At 41.7% G+C, this 16071-nt stretch overlaps 1 protein-coding gene and 1 pseudogene across 2 annotated transcripts; both read right to left on the bottom strand.

Annotated features, from left to right (window-relative positions):
* Positions 1–660: 660 nt before the first annotated feature.
* On the bottom strand, positions 661–1391 carry LOC308259662 (olfactory receptor 4C3D-like; annotated as a pseudogene). Its single transcript has one exon. The product of its transcript is annotated as an olfactory receptor 4C3D-like (transcript).
* A 9628-nt stretch (positions 1392–11019) lies between these two features.
* Positions 11020–11949, bottom strand: LOC308265662 (olfactory receptor 4X1-like; the record flags this gene model as incomplete). Its single annotated transcript, XM_080699467.1, has 1 exon — positions 11020–11949. One exon carries the CDS (start codon positions 11947–11949, stop codon positions 11020–11022), a length of 930 nt encoding a protein of 309 aa, XP_080555593.1.
* Positions 11950–16071: the final 4122 nt, after the last annotated feature.

Genomic DNA, 16071 nt, shown 5'->3' with positions numbered 1-16071 from the left:
CGGCAGGCTCCAATGCCGGCCATTGGCCCCGGCACTGGCCTAACCCCTCAGCTGGTTCTTATCCTGGCCTCGGATGCCCCAGAACCAGCCTTGCCTCATGGCAGGCTCCGATGCCAGCCTCACTGGGCCCAGCACCGCCCTAACCCCTCAGCAGGCTCCAATTCCGGCCTCGGAGGCCTCAGTAGCGGCCTTGCCTCACAGAAGGCTCCGATGCCGGCCACTAGCCCCGGCACCAGCCTAACCCCTCGGCTGGCTCTTATCCTGGCCTCGGAGGCCCCAGCACCGGCCTTGCCTCATGGCAGGCTCCGATGCCGGCCTTGCTGGCCCCTCCAGAGATTCTTCATGGCATTTTTTTTTACCTCTGCATTTCTCAGGGTATATATCGGAGGATTAAACACAAGTGTCAAGATGTAATAAAAGAAAGTCAGTATTTTTTTATGTGGTACTGGGGTTCCTGGAAACCCTTCTACCTCCGGGCTACACTCCCAGACATTTTTTTTTTAATATTTTATTTGGAAACAGAGTCTCTTAAGCCAGTGAGACTGACTTTGAACCTGCGTGGTCCTCCTGTCTCCGCCTCCCAAGCACAGGGATTATAAGCGTGCGCCACCATGCCTAGCACAAAGCCGCTATTTTATCTATGGACAAAGTGAATAATGGCTACTTATAAATAAATATGCCGGGTACAAAGAACAAGGCAACAACAGTGAAATGGGCCCCAAGGTGGAGAGGGCTTTGTGCCTCCCTTCTGTGCTGTGGGACCTCAGGGAGTGCAGGGTGACAAGGTAAGAGGCAACCAGCATGAGGAAGTTCAACAGGCAGATCACACCACTGTTGGTTACCACCTGCAGTCTGATGATGTATGTGTTGGTGCAGGTGAGCTCCAGCAGAGGTCACAGTCAATGTTCGGACCACAGAAAGGCAACTGAAGGACCAGGAAGAGCTGAGCCAGTGAATCCAGGAAGCCCCCCAGCCAACTCACCCCACCAGCATGGTGCAGAGATGCCTGGTCATGATAGTCATGTAGTGCAGGGGCTTACAGATGGCCACATAGTGGTCATAGGCCATGATCAGGAGCAGAATGATCTCGGTTCCTCCCAGTAAATGAGCAACAAAGAATTGGGCCAAGCATCCCCCAAAAGAACTGGCTCTCCCCTCATACAAGGAGTCAGCATGGGGGTCATGCATGAGGAATGATAAAGTATCGATAAAGAATGAGTATCGATAAAGGACAAATAGGAAAGGAAAAGGTACATGGGGGAGCTCATGGTGGGACTGAAGAAAATAGTGATTATAAGTAGGCTGCCTCCAAGAGAGACCAGGTAGATGATCAGAAAGAGCACAAATAAAACTCTCTGTACCTCAGGATTCCTCAAGAGTCCCAGCATGAAAAATTAACAAATTCATTAACAAATGAATGGATTACAAAATTGCATTATATAAACATGATGAAATTTTACGCAGCCATAAAGAAAAATCAAAATTATTTCATTTTCAGGAAAATGGATAGAACTAAAAAAATATGCTAAGCAAGATTAGCCAGTCTCAGAAAGTGAAGGCTTATGCTTTCTCTCATATGCAAAAGCTAGAGAGAAGTTGGGAAGCAAAATGGACTCCAGATAAAGGAGAAGAAACCCCTGTGGAGTGATGAAGAAGGTCTAGAAAAGGGATGTAGAGGAGAGACCTGATGAGGGCAACAGTTCAAATAATGCTGTGTACATATATGAAATTATCAGTGCCAGTCTCAATAACTTGTATGGGGAAGGGAGGGAGTGGGTGGGATCAGGAACCATGGGCGCATAGGTTCCTATCACTCTAAACCTTATAATAATGTGTAATTATAATACACGGATAACCAACTATTGGAAAATAATTGTCCTAAATGTTTTTTTACAATTCCCACCTGCACTTAGTGCAAAGGGGCTTCTTCAAAATTGAACTCCTCATCTTAGCCCATCCAACTCTGATCCTCAGTCTATTTTCCCTGCTTCCTCTACCAAAACTTGGAAGTTAGCCTTGATTTCTCCCTTTATTAGTCCATCTCATAATTTCAAAATTGGCCTCTGCATCCTCTCAACTCTTGATCCTTAATATTCATTCATCTACCCATTCATTCTTTTATGTATTCCAAAACATTCAAAAAAATTTTTTGAGCACCAACGATGCTTCAACCACTCTATTCAGCACTAGATTTAGGTCACTTAGCAAAATAAACTGACACTTTAGCAACATAATATCTTGTCTCTGATGCCTTATAACTTACTCAAACACCTTCTCAATATTCCACGTGGCAGCCACAGTGATATTTATGAGTCATCCAATCATGTCACCTCTCAGTTCAAAATCCTCCAAATTTTCCCCTTTACATTCAGGATAAAATCTAAGCCTTTTATTCTCATTATAAGAATGCCAGGGACCCACCCACGTTGTCATTCAGGTCCATCCCTGTCCACTGCCATGTGCTTTAGGCATACTAGTGATGTTCACTCATAACGCATAGCTTTCCACACGCTATTTCCCTGGTCTTACATAACCTTTCTATATTCCACTGGTATACTTTTGAACATCCTTCAGAACTAAGCTCAGATATAATACGTCTCCATAAAGAACACCATCTCTTCTTCTACCCAAGGCTACATTATATGGCTTTCCACTGTATTCCTTTAGCATTCAGATTGCATCCCTATCATACTTCTCTTTACACTATCATTTATCAGTCTCCCTTCACCATCCTACCGTACACTTGGAGCATCTTGAAAGCAGGATTCTTTGCATTTCGTATCCATATTGCCAGACCTGGGCTGGGCTAATGAAATGGTCACTTAATGAATTAAAACTAAAACATAGAAAATCTACAAGATCTAAAGAGACTGATCATTTCTTAGCATAATTTTTGTTGTATCCTAACAGGCAGACTGATAGAAGCAACAGGAGTTTTAACAGGTCATCTGAGCCATCCTTCTACCTAATCTGGTCTTCTTTTCCATGCTTGGAATGATACATACAGTAAATGTCTAGATAGAATTTAAAAGTGCTCCTATGGGGAAAATAGCATGCAATGAGAAACCACAGTTTCATAATCTCTTCTCTGACTTGGAAATCTATCACAACCTAAGTAAAGTTTACCAAATAAAGGATCTCATTCATTTATGGGCTGCATGGGACCTCTTGAATCATCATTTCTAATATTTCTAAAAATCCATTCAGGGAAGGGATTTTGACTTTTCCCCTGTGGTACTTGGATTAAATCCAGGAGCATTTTATCTCTAAGCTACACCCTTATCCCCTATTTTACATTTTATTTTGAAACAGGGTCTCACTAAGTTGCTGAGGGTATCACCAAGTTTTTGAGGTTGGCCCCAAACTTGTAATCCTTCTGTCATAGCCTCTCAAGCACTGGGATTACAGACATGTGCCACCAACCCCAACAAGGAAAGAAATTTTCATGAAAATCTAGGCAACATAATATTTTATATACTTATACTGGTGCATTGTAATTATACATCATAATGAGGTTCAGAATAATAAGAAAAACACATACACATAGCACTTGGTAGGCTTCCTTCCCACTCCCATCCACTCCCTCCCCTTCCTCCTACATGTTATGAAGATTAGCACTGATAATTCATATATGTACATAGCATTATTGGAAGTGTTTTCTTCATTAAGTCTTCTCCCCCTCCTCCCTCCCTAAAGCCTCTCCATCATCCCACTGGAGTTTTTCCTTTATCTGGAGTCCCCTTTGTTTCCCAATTTGTCTCTACCTTCTACATATGAGGGAAAACATATAACCCTTCAATTTCTGAGACTGGTTAATCTCACTTAGTATAATATTCTATAGTTTCATCCATACTTTTGCAAATGACATATTTTGTTATTCCTTGTGACTGAATAAAATTATACTGTGTGTAGATGCTACCTTTTGTAATCATTCATCTGTTTATAGACAGCTAGGCTGGTCTGATAATTTATCTATTGTAAACTGTGCTTCTACACACATGGATATGTCTGTATAACTATAATATTGTGACTTCAGTTCCTTTGGAAAGAGTTAATAAGTGAGATTGCATCAAACTAAAAAGTTCCTGCTCATCAAAGGAAATCATAAGAGTCTAAAGAGAAAGCCTACATAATGGGAAAAGATCTTTACCAGCTATCCCTCTGATAGAAGTCTAATATCTAGAATATACAAAGAACTTAAAAAACTTTACACTAGAAAACAAATAACTAACTTCCAGGAAGATGGCAATGGAGAAAAGCAGCGCTTACGAGCCCACTAACAACCAATCTCTATTACCACAAAATCAGTGCCTTTCATAGCCAGAAAACACCATCAACAGAAAAACAAAAAATGTAAATACAAGGGACAGAGAAAAAAAGGGCTGGAAAAATGAGACACCAGAAAGAAACCAGACTGCAGAGCTGCGGCCGGAGCCCCAGTGCAGAGCGGCGTGGGCACCATCTTCCCTCGCAGCACCAGGCTCCAGAGAAGAGGGAGACCCAGAACGGAGCTCAGAGCCACAGAGGAGATACCCTGGCCACACGCCCGAGAACGCGACAGCAGCACCTTACTGCTGGCGGCAGTGGCGAGTTCACTGGACAGCACCAGAACAACGCACTCAACAGCCCACCAGGCTCCAGAGAGGAGCGGCAGACAGCGAGCCGAGGTGAGCCACTGCAGATCACCCAGGCAGAATTCGGCAGATTTTTCGGCACAGAGAGCATCTAAAGCTCCCAGGGGCTGGGCTCAGCACACCCTGCAGGGACTCAGAGCAGATCTCAAAAACAGAGAAGTAAACGCCAGCCTCATGGCTGAGGGCATGGCAGTGGTACCATATTGCTACCGGCGGCAGCAGCAGTGAATTCACCGAGTCCACTACAGCTCCATCAGTACACTCAACAACAGTGAGTCAAATTGCAGCCCCTAGAGGAGAAATCCCAGTACTGCACTCCCAGGGACTTGACCCAGTGGGGGAGTGGCAGTGGCAGAGATATCACACCATAGTCACAATTCCCCGCAGGAAAACGCCCAACCTGGCACCCCCCATGGTCTAAAGCAGCCTCAATTGACTCCCTGGGTCTGAGACTCTACGATACAAAACAGTAAAGGAGTAGTGGTGACTCAGATACCACAGACTCAAGATCCAGAGCACCTTAAGTGAAGTTGTAGTGACCCAGGGAAGAACCCAGAGAAGGCACAAACTTCTGAAATCATGGGAAAGAGGAATAACAATGGAGCAATGAAGGAACTCAGAGCAGAGGTCAAAAACAGAGAAGAAATACGCCAGCCTCACAGACAAGGGCATGGCATTGGTGCCATATTGCCACCGGGGGCAGCAGCAGTGAATTCACCGAGTCCACTACAGCTCCATCAGTGCACTCAACAACAGTGAGTCAAATTGCGGCCCCTTGAGGAGAAATTTCAGTACCGCACTCCAAGGGACATGACCCAGAGGGGGAGTGGCGGTGGCAGAAATATCACACCATAGTCACAAATCCCCGAAGGAGTACGCCCAACCTGGCACCCCCCATGGTCTAAAGCAGCCTCGATTGACTCACTGGGTCTGAGACTTTGTGATACAACCCAGTAAAGAAGTAGTGGGGACTGAGATACCACAGACTCAAGATCCAGAGCACCTTAAGTGAAGTTGTAGTGACCCAGGGAGAACCCAGAGAAGGCACAAACTTCCAAAATCATGGGAAAGAGGAATAACAATGGAGCAATGAAGGCCCACAACCCCATAACATCAGAACCTGATAAAACAGAAATTCAGAGATTTCTAGAAGATCAAATCAGGAAAATAACTGTAAAAATAATACAGGCGTTTCGAAAAGAATTCAGAGAGAGCCAAAAAAAAGATAAAGGATGCAATTAATGAAGTAAAGGCCTCAATTCAAAGTACAAACAACCGATTAAACCACATGGAGAATAGAATCTCGCTCTTAAAAGATGATCACTCCAAAAATGAACGCATAGTTTCTAACTTAGAAAAAAAAAAATCTGACAGCAGGAATCTGACATTGAAGAAATATGGGCCCATTTTAAGAGAGCTAACCTAAGAATAATTGGAATAGAGGAGGGAAAAGAAGGTGAAACGTAAGGGATCAACAATATCTTCAAGGAAGTAATAGCAGAAAATTTTCCACACTTACAGCAAGAGGTCGATACACAGGTCCAGGAAACCTATAGAACTCCCTTTAGACAGGATCGGAGAAGAGGATCCCCACGCCACATAATTGTCAAAATGACCAATGTGGAAGCCAAGCAGAGAATCTTAAAGGCAACAAAAACAAAGGGCCAAGTGACATTCAGAGGCAAACCAATTCAAATCACTCCAGACTTCCCAAACCAAGTCATGAGAGCCAGAAGGGCTTGGAGTAACATATTCCAAACTCTGAAAGAAAACAACTTCCAGCCAAAAATTTCCTACCCAGAAAAACTTTCTATCAAATTAGATGGGGAAATAAGAAGCTTCCATGACAAACAGAAACTGAAGGAATTTATGTCTTCAAAACCAGTGCTAGAGAAAATACTCAAAGAGATTAACTACAAAGAAGAAATAGGTAACACACACCAGAACCAGAGAAACAAGATTTTACATCCAACAGACAACTAAGATTGGTTATCTTTGGAGATTCATTATTTATGTTAGTCTTTTACCTATTTCTAAATTGTATTGTTTGATTTTATTGTTGCTAATTCTTAGGATTTCTGGTTGGAATATTAATATACCTTCAGATATAGCATTTGGAAATATTTTATCCCATTCTATCAGTAACTTTTAGCTCTGTTTACATTGTCTTTGGATATACAATTTTTTTTATTTTTTAGAGAGTTTGTTTACCCTCTGTTGCCTGTGCCATTGAAATTATATTCAAGAAGTCACTGCCAATTTCAATGTTGTGAGGTTTTATGACCCAGATTTTCTTCTAAAAGTTTATAGTCTTAAGATTTATATTTAGGTCTTTTATCTATTTTGATTCAATATTTGTATATGGGGTTACGTAAGGGTCCAATTTTATTCTTTTTCATGTAATTATTATTTTTCAACAATATTTAGTTAAAAGATTATTATGTCCTTCACCAAATGTTCATGGAAACCTTGTCAAAAATAACTTGACAATATATGGAAGAATTTATTTCTAGGCTTTTATTTAACTCCAATGGTTTATATATCTGCCTTTATAACAGTACTACACTGTTTCAATTATGGTAGCTTTATAAGGTTTGAAATCAGAAAATATACATCTTCTAGCTTTGCTCTTCTTCGAGATCATTTTGGGTATCTAGAGTCCATATTTCATATTAGGATAGATCTTTTCTGAAAAATAAATAAATAAATGTATGATAGTTTCACCTAAAAAAATATCTCTGGTAAGAAAGAAAGCAAAAAGAAATATTGAAATGTTATCTTTAAGTCATCAAAAGCTTGGTATCAGACAAATGAAACTGTTACGTGAGATTATCATTGTTAATTTTGGATAAATTGCTATAATACTAGATGTCAACCACTAAGCCAAGCATGGGAAGGAGTGATGGGGAGGGAATGGGGTTGGGATCAGGTAGAGGCTAACTGGGCGATGTGTGCATGTATGTCTACAAAAGTTTTTTTTTATATCCCATTATGATATATGAATACAGTGCACCAATAAAAAATTTTAAAAAAAGAAAAACAAATAACCCAATCAAGAAATGAACAACTGAATTGATTAGGTATTTCACAAAACAAGAGATACAATTGTCCAATAGATACATAAAAATATTCATTTTTAACATGATTTAAATTATAATTTAAGACTACAATACACCAATATAAATAAATAAATTAAATAAATAAATAATAAATAGGCATCCACAGAGCCTCTGCAAAAGTGATGTTTGCACAGAGATTTCAGGAGGGTGAGGAAGTTAGCCAACAGATTTGTTGGGGAAGACTGCTCCAGGCTGAAGGAATAACCAGTGCAAAGATTCCCAAGGCAGCAGCAGGCCTTACACGTCAGATGAGTAGTAAGGAGGCCAATGTGCTTGGAAAGGAGTAAAGCAGGGCAGAGTGGAGGAAATGGGGCTGGAGAAGCAACAGAGACTGGACCACAACCACTGCAACACTCCATTATAATCAGATTAGCTGGAGATGGGAGCAATAAGAAAAAATAAGGGGAGCAAGTGAGAGAGGATCCTGGAAGCTGTGTAGGTATGAAGAAGTGTTACAGTCTGGTTATATTTTGAGGGTAAAGGCAAAGGACTTCTTAATGGAGTAAGTGTAAGATGTGAGGGAGAAATACAGAATGGCTCCAAGACTTTCAGGGTGAGTTTTTGGGCCATAGGAGAAACTCTAGACAAAGAAGGAGAAACCATAGATGAGCAAATAAGGGAACCTAACTGAGGGGAGTGGGAAGGGAAAGGGATACTCCCTAATGTACATGATGTGCATTCGCAAACGTATCAAGGCCAATCACTAAGCCAAACATGAAAAGGATGGAGGGGAAGGAATGGGGTGGCAATTGGGAAAGGACTAAATGAGTGATATGTGCACATATGCCTCTACTATCTTGTACCCCATTAAGATGTATGACTACAATGCACCAATAAAAAACATGAAAGAAAATAAGTTCAGAGAAGCTATAAATTTGAGATAGGAGGCTGGCTGCCAGGAGAATCTGTTTTAGGGAAAGACCAGAAGTTTATTCTTGCACATGTTAAGGCACACAGAGAGTTATTTATTCATTTCTTTATTCTACAAATGTTTACTGAATGAATGTTTTAAATATTCAACTATTCATTAGCTAGACACAAATAGTCAAGAGCCTTACCTCAAGGAATCCTCAGCCTGCTGGGGAGGATAGCAGGTACTCAAAGTAAGACAAAAGATGTGCATTATTCAGATCATATTCTCAAGAGTCATGGTCCAATGGAGAGAAATGGTATTAAAAGTCTTAAAAAATTCTCACTGAACTTTGGGTGACTTTGAAAGAGGTAAAGGATGTATCCAGATTGGATACTCATAGAAGCTTCCTCAAGGAAGAAGCATTTCAGATGGGCCTTTGAGAGTGGATTAGATGTTAGCAGGGAGAGATAAGGAAAAATTATAAATGGAAAATACAAAGGGTTATTCAAAAACAGTAAGTTCTTACAGTATAATTGGAAACAAAAAAAATCGAATATTAAGAAAGGGTAGTGAAGCCAGTTATGGCGGCACATGCCTGTAATCCCAGTACTTGGGAGGCTGAGACAGGAGGATTACAGGTTTGTGTGTAGCTCAGAGATATATGCCCCTGAGTTCAATCCCCAGGAAGGAAGGAAGGAAGGAAGGAAGGAAGGAAGGAAGGAAGGAAGGAGAAGGAAGGAAGGAAGGAAGGAAGGAAGGAAGGAAGGAAGGAAGGAAGGAAGGAGAAGGAAGGTGAAGGAAAGAAGGAAGGAAGGAAGGAAGGAAGGAAGGAAGGAAGGAAGGAAGGGAGGGAAATGCCTTGAGGAAAATTCATGTGATTCATGTGAAGTAGTAGTTATGCAATCAGAGAACTGCTTCAAAGCATTTGTCTTGAAGCTCATGGAAGAAAGCCCATCTGCTGAGAGTGAGGGTCAGGGTTTGGGTTAATGTTTGGGGTTACATCTTTATCATCTGGTGGCTGCTGGAAGCAAGACTTTAAAAAGATGGTTAAAATATTAGTCAATATTCTAAGGGACAACAATAAAGGACCAATAGCAATTAAATAAGCCACACCTTACTCAACAGGCAGCTCTGGGATGGAGAGTGGGAAGGAGAAGAGTACGGACGCATGGAGCCAGCTCCTCAAGGCAGCATGGTGGGACAAGGGAGTGGGGTACTGGCTGCTCTGTTGGAATGCCTGAAAAGCATATGAAGCCAAGAGGCTGCCACACAGAGAGTGGACAAATGAGTCAAAAACTGAAGGCTTCAGAAAGGGAAGAAGAGTAGATAAGTGTGAACAGAAAATGATTTTAGATATCAAAATGTTAATGCTTAGCCAGGCATGGTGGAGCACGCTTGTAATCCCCGCGCTTGGGAGGCAGAGACAGGAAGATCGCGTTGGTTCGGAGCCAGCCTCGCTGGCTTAAGAGACCCTGTTTCCACATAAAGTTAAAAAATAGGTCTGGGAGTGTAGCCCGTGGGAGTGTAGCCCGGAGGTAGAAGGGCTTCCAGGAACCCCAGTACCACCAAAAAAAAAAAAAAATGTTAATGCTACGTGGGAAGTAAAACTTGTGTCTACAAAGTAGATATCCTTGTCTAGCACTTTCAACTCCCTTAAAATGTTGTGCTTCAATTTGATTCTTTAGAAACCTGAGTCCAATGCTAGTGTGAGCTTGTGTAGATTGTCCATGGAGTCAATGTCTTCTGTTCTTAGAACTTAACTCTCCTAAGTCAGCCTGATCTACACTCAGCAAATCCTAGGGACTCATGAAATTTATAAGCATGTGAGTAACCACCTTGTCTACTCTCTTACCTTTCAAAACCAAAGGCTCAGGCTACTAGAACCCAGAAGACATAAGACTACTGCATCCTAAAATGGGCCTTCTTCTTACTCACAGCCCCTTTACTCTTCCTAGAATGAGCTGTTTTCTGAGAGTTCTTTCTCTCCAGATGGGCCAATCTGCCTTGCGGTCCCTGCAACACTAGAATAACACACATGCACACACTTCATCTTAAAGATGGTTTCAATATTGTCCAATTCCATAAAGATGAGGAAGTGTAAACACCAATTAAGAATGTAACTAAACCTGTAATCCCAGTACTTGGAAGGCTGAGGCAAAAGGATCACGGGCTTTAGATTAGTGTAACTTAGCTATACTCTAAATAAATAGTAAATTAGGGCTGAGATAAAATAAAATAGGGCTCAGTGGTAGAATGTCCCTAGGTTCAATCCCCAGTACTACAAATATATGTGAAGAAGAGAATGATAACCACTAGCCCAAGTCCACTCTATCAGGGAGGGTAGAGGCCAAAAAAGACCTCAGGTGCCCCAGTTTCCCAGCCCCTCCTCCACTATTTTGCATAACTCAAGCATCTATTTCCCTTCCCCAGTTCCTTTCCTCCCCATGAGTCTCCACATGGCATTTTTCACCTCTGTGTTCCTAAAGGAGTAAATGATGGGGTTCAAGAGCGGTGTGACCACCGTGTAAAACACAGCGACTATCTTGTCGGCAGGGAGGGTGACACAGGGCCTCATGTAGACAAAGGAACAGGGTATGAAGAAAAGGCCCACGACGGCCAGGTGAGAGGCGCAGGTGGAGAGGGCCTTGCGCCGCCCCTCCGCCGTGCGGCCACTCAGGGAGCGCAGGATGACAACATAGGAAGCCAGCAGCCCCACGAAGCTGATCACAGAGATGGAGCCACCATTGAGGATGATCAGCAGGCTGACCAGGAAAGTGTCAGAGCAGGCCAGCTTCAGCACGGGGTGGACGTCGCAGAAGTAGTGGTCGATGACATTGGGACCGCAGAAGGGCAGCTGGAAGATGAGGAAGGTCTGCCCGAGGGAATGCAGCAAGCCCCCAGCCCAGGCTGCCCCCACCAAGAGGCCACAGGCCCGACGGTTCATGATGGTCGTGTAATGCAGTGGTTTGCAGATGGCCACATAGCGGTCGTAGGCCATCACTGTCAGGAGAAAGATCTCAGTGCCACCAAAGAAATGCAGGAAAAAGATCTGTGTGATGCAACCCTTGAGGGAAATGACTTTCCTCTTGTTGAAAGAGTCAAAGATGAGCTTGGGGGCCGTAACAGAACAGTAGCACATCTCCACCAGGGACAAGTAGCTGAGAAAAAAATACATGGGTGAGGTGAGCCCTTTGCTGGTCACAATGGTCACCACAATGAGGCCATTGCCCAGCACGATGGCCATGTACATCAGGAGAAACAGCACAAAAATGACCTTCTGCACATTCTGGTTCTGGGAAAATGCCAGGAAGATGATTTCGGTCACGTTGCTCATCACAGGCATGTTTTAAAGCACAGGGGCTAATGGCCTAGAATCACAGAAATAAACTCAGTGACTGGAAGCATCGTTGCAGGCCTGGAAATATACTGTCATTCTGCTGGTTCTTGAGTTTCCCCTCTGCCTTGGTTTCCCCAAAACGTGGTCTACATGAGACAGAGTGGATAAGCATCCACTATCTGTGGCTGGTACTATTCTCAGAATAGGAATGACTTTGTAGTGATGCTACTTTGAAGAGTTTTCTCTGATCCAGACACAGGAATTGGCTGATTTCATTCGCACAATAGAAAAATGAGAGGAGCACATGAGAGTGGTTTAGTTGCTCACCTAAGGTGGCATGGCTCATGTTCAAACTTAGGTCTGTGCTTTGCAAACTGCAGGTGCCAGCACTGTATTTCCTACTAATGAAGAATGATTTGTATTCACTGCATACCAGTAATTTCAGATCTGCCTTATCTTACACTAGAGCATGGAACCAATATTTTACAGCTTCTTTTTCCTTTTTTTTAATACTGGATATTGAATCCAGAGGCATTCTATCTCTGACCTCACCCCCAGCCCTTTTTTCCTTATTTTGAAATAAGTTCTCACTAAGTTTCTGAGACCGGCCTTGAACCTGAGATCTTTCTGTCTCAGCCTCCCAAATACTTACAGGTACCTGCCATCACTCCAGGCTTTTATTTTATAGCAATTGATATAATTTCTCAACTTCAATTATGCTTCAACCTGTAAAGCCAACTGTTCTCCCAAACTCACAAATATTAAAAGCAAATTAGAAACTATAAGACTATAGTTGGTCATGTCTTAATTGCCTTATCACTCTGCCCATGCCATGTATCATGGGGATTCATTAAGGTTCTCATGCTGCAGGAGGCAGGCCTGACACACAAGATGTATGACTGCAGTGTACCAATAAAAAAAATTTTTTAAAGACTGTTGAAGCCGGGCGTGGTGGCACACGCTTGTAATCCCCGCACTTGGGAGGTGGAGACAGGAGGATCACGCAGGTTTGAAGCCAGCCACGCTGGCATTAGAGACCCTGTTTCAAAAATATAAAATAGGTCTGGGAGTGTGGCCCGGAGGTAGAAGGGCTTCCAGGAACCCCAGTACCACCAAAAAAAAAAAAAAAAAAAAAAAGACTGTTGAAGGTTAAGAGAGTGAGATGTAAATATGAAGTAATTGTTAAATTGTCTTAAAAATTAAAAATTGAATGTATTTGAAATGGAGAAAAGATAATAAAATTAAAAATTGTTGATCCTCTATCATAGATTTCCAAACTCATTGTCTCTCTGCCCTCTTTTCAGAAAAAAAAAAATTACTCCCAGCCTTCTAGGCACTTCCATCTTCTCATTATTCTTATTCAAAACCCCCATAATTGGACCCAAAGATACTAACAAACCCCTAGTTCTTTCCAGCATCCCCCTGTAAGCAGTATAACTGACTTTTAAATTCCATGCATTAAAATGAACAACATTTGAGAGATAATTTCATAAAAGAATCACCAGACCCGTAAGCCCTGTGATGATATTTCCCTGTGGATTCTAAAATAACTTTAATTATAACTTTTTAATAGCCATGGTCAAAGAAAAAAACTCTAAAACATAAAATGTGTTCTTATCCAAAAACAAATTAAATAGACATTTCCAAACTTTACAATTAAGAAAATCTAATGTAGGGTTTAACAGAGAAGCTTAATATTGACTTTAATAAACAATTTCTATGAAATTTTTTCAAATATTTAAAATAAATCTAATACATTCTGTTTCCTATTTGACTTTTTCTATCATAGAACCTCATGTACTATATGTTATAAAAGAAAAAATTTGGTCCAACTGGCCTTCTTCAGAATTCCCTTTCTCCCATTTTTTCTCTAAAGATAACCTATAACAGATAGCAGGAGCCTCTCTTTTCTCACTCCCTCTACTGAGTCATCATAAACTGCTAATTTTTAAAGGAAGCTCATGGACTCTTGTCTTACAGAAGATAAATCAGGGGCCCATAATCTCACACCTGGCTGGATAGGGGGCCAGCAAGAAAAATCAGGTTTCACAGCTTCTGTTCAACGCTTGCTGTAGTGCTGATCTCACCCACTGATTCTCTTCTTGCTGCTGACCCAAAATTGGCCTCCGGGGGGGGGGGCATGAAGAGAGAAAATATTTGTGTATATAACAAAGCCAAAGCCAATAGGAAGAGGAAGGTCTAAAAACAAGTAAATTAATAAATAAATGTAAAAAATGAACAATAAATTGGCCTAACTTCAGTTGTTCACTTGTCCAAGTTATAATTTCTACCCAGGGAGCCTGTGCAGAACTTAGAGACCCTGGAAAGAGTATGTTTCCAGAATCGGTCAAACTGGGATACCAGGGGAAAATACCTTTGCAAAGATGTGCCTTTGGGGATTTGTGAGCTTACCTCTAGAACTTTGTCACCAAAGTTAACTATTCTCTAAATGTTTTGTATAGATCTGTCAGGTCTCTCCGGTGAAAATTTAAACTCTCAAAGGCATCTGAAGTGTCTCTTACATCTTTTGCAGCACCTTGCACAGATCTGAGAACAGAGTAGACATTCATAAGTAGTGGATGGTATGAACCCTAAATCCTCCAGCTGCTTAAAAGCCAAAAAACACTGGAAGTATCCTATAAACAGCACAGATGGAAAAGTATATGAAGAAAGGATAGATAATCTTTTAAAATAAGCTCTTTATTTTTAAAGTAATTCCAAGCTGGGAATGGTGGTGCATGCTTATAATCCCAGGGCTGAGACGGGAGGATTGCACAGGTTGGAAGCCAGCCTCATCTACTTAGTGAGGCTCTCAGCAACTTAGTGAGACCCTGTTCCCAAATAAAGTATAAAATAGGTCTGGGAGTACAGTACGGATATAGAAAAGCCCCTGGGTTCCACCTCTAATACCACACAAAAGAAGAAAATAATTCCAAGCATGACCCAGAAAGATTAGTGAATGGTCTTACCTTAACTATAGTTCATTGACTTGATTCTTGATTTTATCTCTCCGATATTTATAGTCAGAAAATTGACTTACTCGCACTAAAATTCCACAAGAAAATTATAATTTCACTAGCAAATTCTAGAGACAAAACAAAGAAATGTAAAGAGTGTGTTAGTGTTTACAAGTCTAAAAAAATCTAAAAACCTTGGTTCAAAATTGCTTCTCAGCAAAAGTTGGGTTTCTGTGGAGGCTAATCTCCACCCAGTCTCAAGTATGTACCAGATATCGTCAAGTGTAAGAATGTCTTAGTCGGGCTCCTTCAATTTCTCAAAAGAATATTCCTGAAAAATGCATAATTCAACAGTAGACTCAGAAAACTAGCTTTGCAAATCATCCCGTACTGGCCATGTTATCAGTGGTTCGGATGAGAATTGTTGTAATATGCAAAGATCTCAGGTAACTTTTCTGCCCTGTCATTTAATCAGACAGATGAGATTTTAACAAAATGATATATAACATCAGCTCACCAGCTAACAGTCAGCAAATTGAAGAAAGGGTCTCCGTATGGAAGTACGTGAAGCAAGAGTAAACCAACAAAAGGTGCCAGTGTGTATAAAAGATCCCATCATTGACCTGCCTATGGTAAGGACCCCATGGATGTAAATAGCTCAATCTGCTCTACCCACCAAAGGCACCACTCACTGCTGACCTCCTCTGTGGGCTCACCAGGGGCCATCAGTGCTGCCAGCTCTATACGCCAACTCCAGCACTTAGTGACTTTCTCACTAGGAAAGTTACAGGGGAATAGAATGGAGTCAGTTGACATAAAAGGAGAATTGAGGGAAAGGTAGAGGGGCTGCAAAACCTAAAGCATTTAAAGTGCATGGGGAAGAAAACCGGGATCAGAGAATTGAATCCCCTGGACGTTTCTAGCAACCTCTGTCTGGGGAGATTCTGAGAAGAACAAAAGTCAATTTCCCAATTGCTTCATTCCATGGTTAAGGAACCTGCCTCTCTAATTAATCCAATTATAAAGCCAACATGTTTACTTGCCCCCTTATGATTGGCCCCCTGCTGTTCTGGCCCCAGAGGTTCCCCCTCTGCATCCTCAAGTAACTGACAGAAGAGAATCCACTATCATATCACCCATTGGTCCCCTCTACAGACATCCTCAGGGGATT

The sequence above is a fragment of the Muscardinus avellanarius genome, assembly GCF_963383645.1.
Source record: "Muscardinus avellanarius genome assembly, chromosome: 1".
Lineage (NCBI taxonomy): Eukaryota > Metazoa > Chordata > Mammalia > Rodentia > Gliridae > Muscardinus > Muscardinus avellanarius.
Note: the sequence above shows the minus strand (reverse complement) of the source record. Positions and strands in the feature narration are given on the sequence as shown.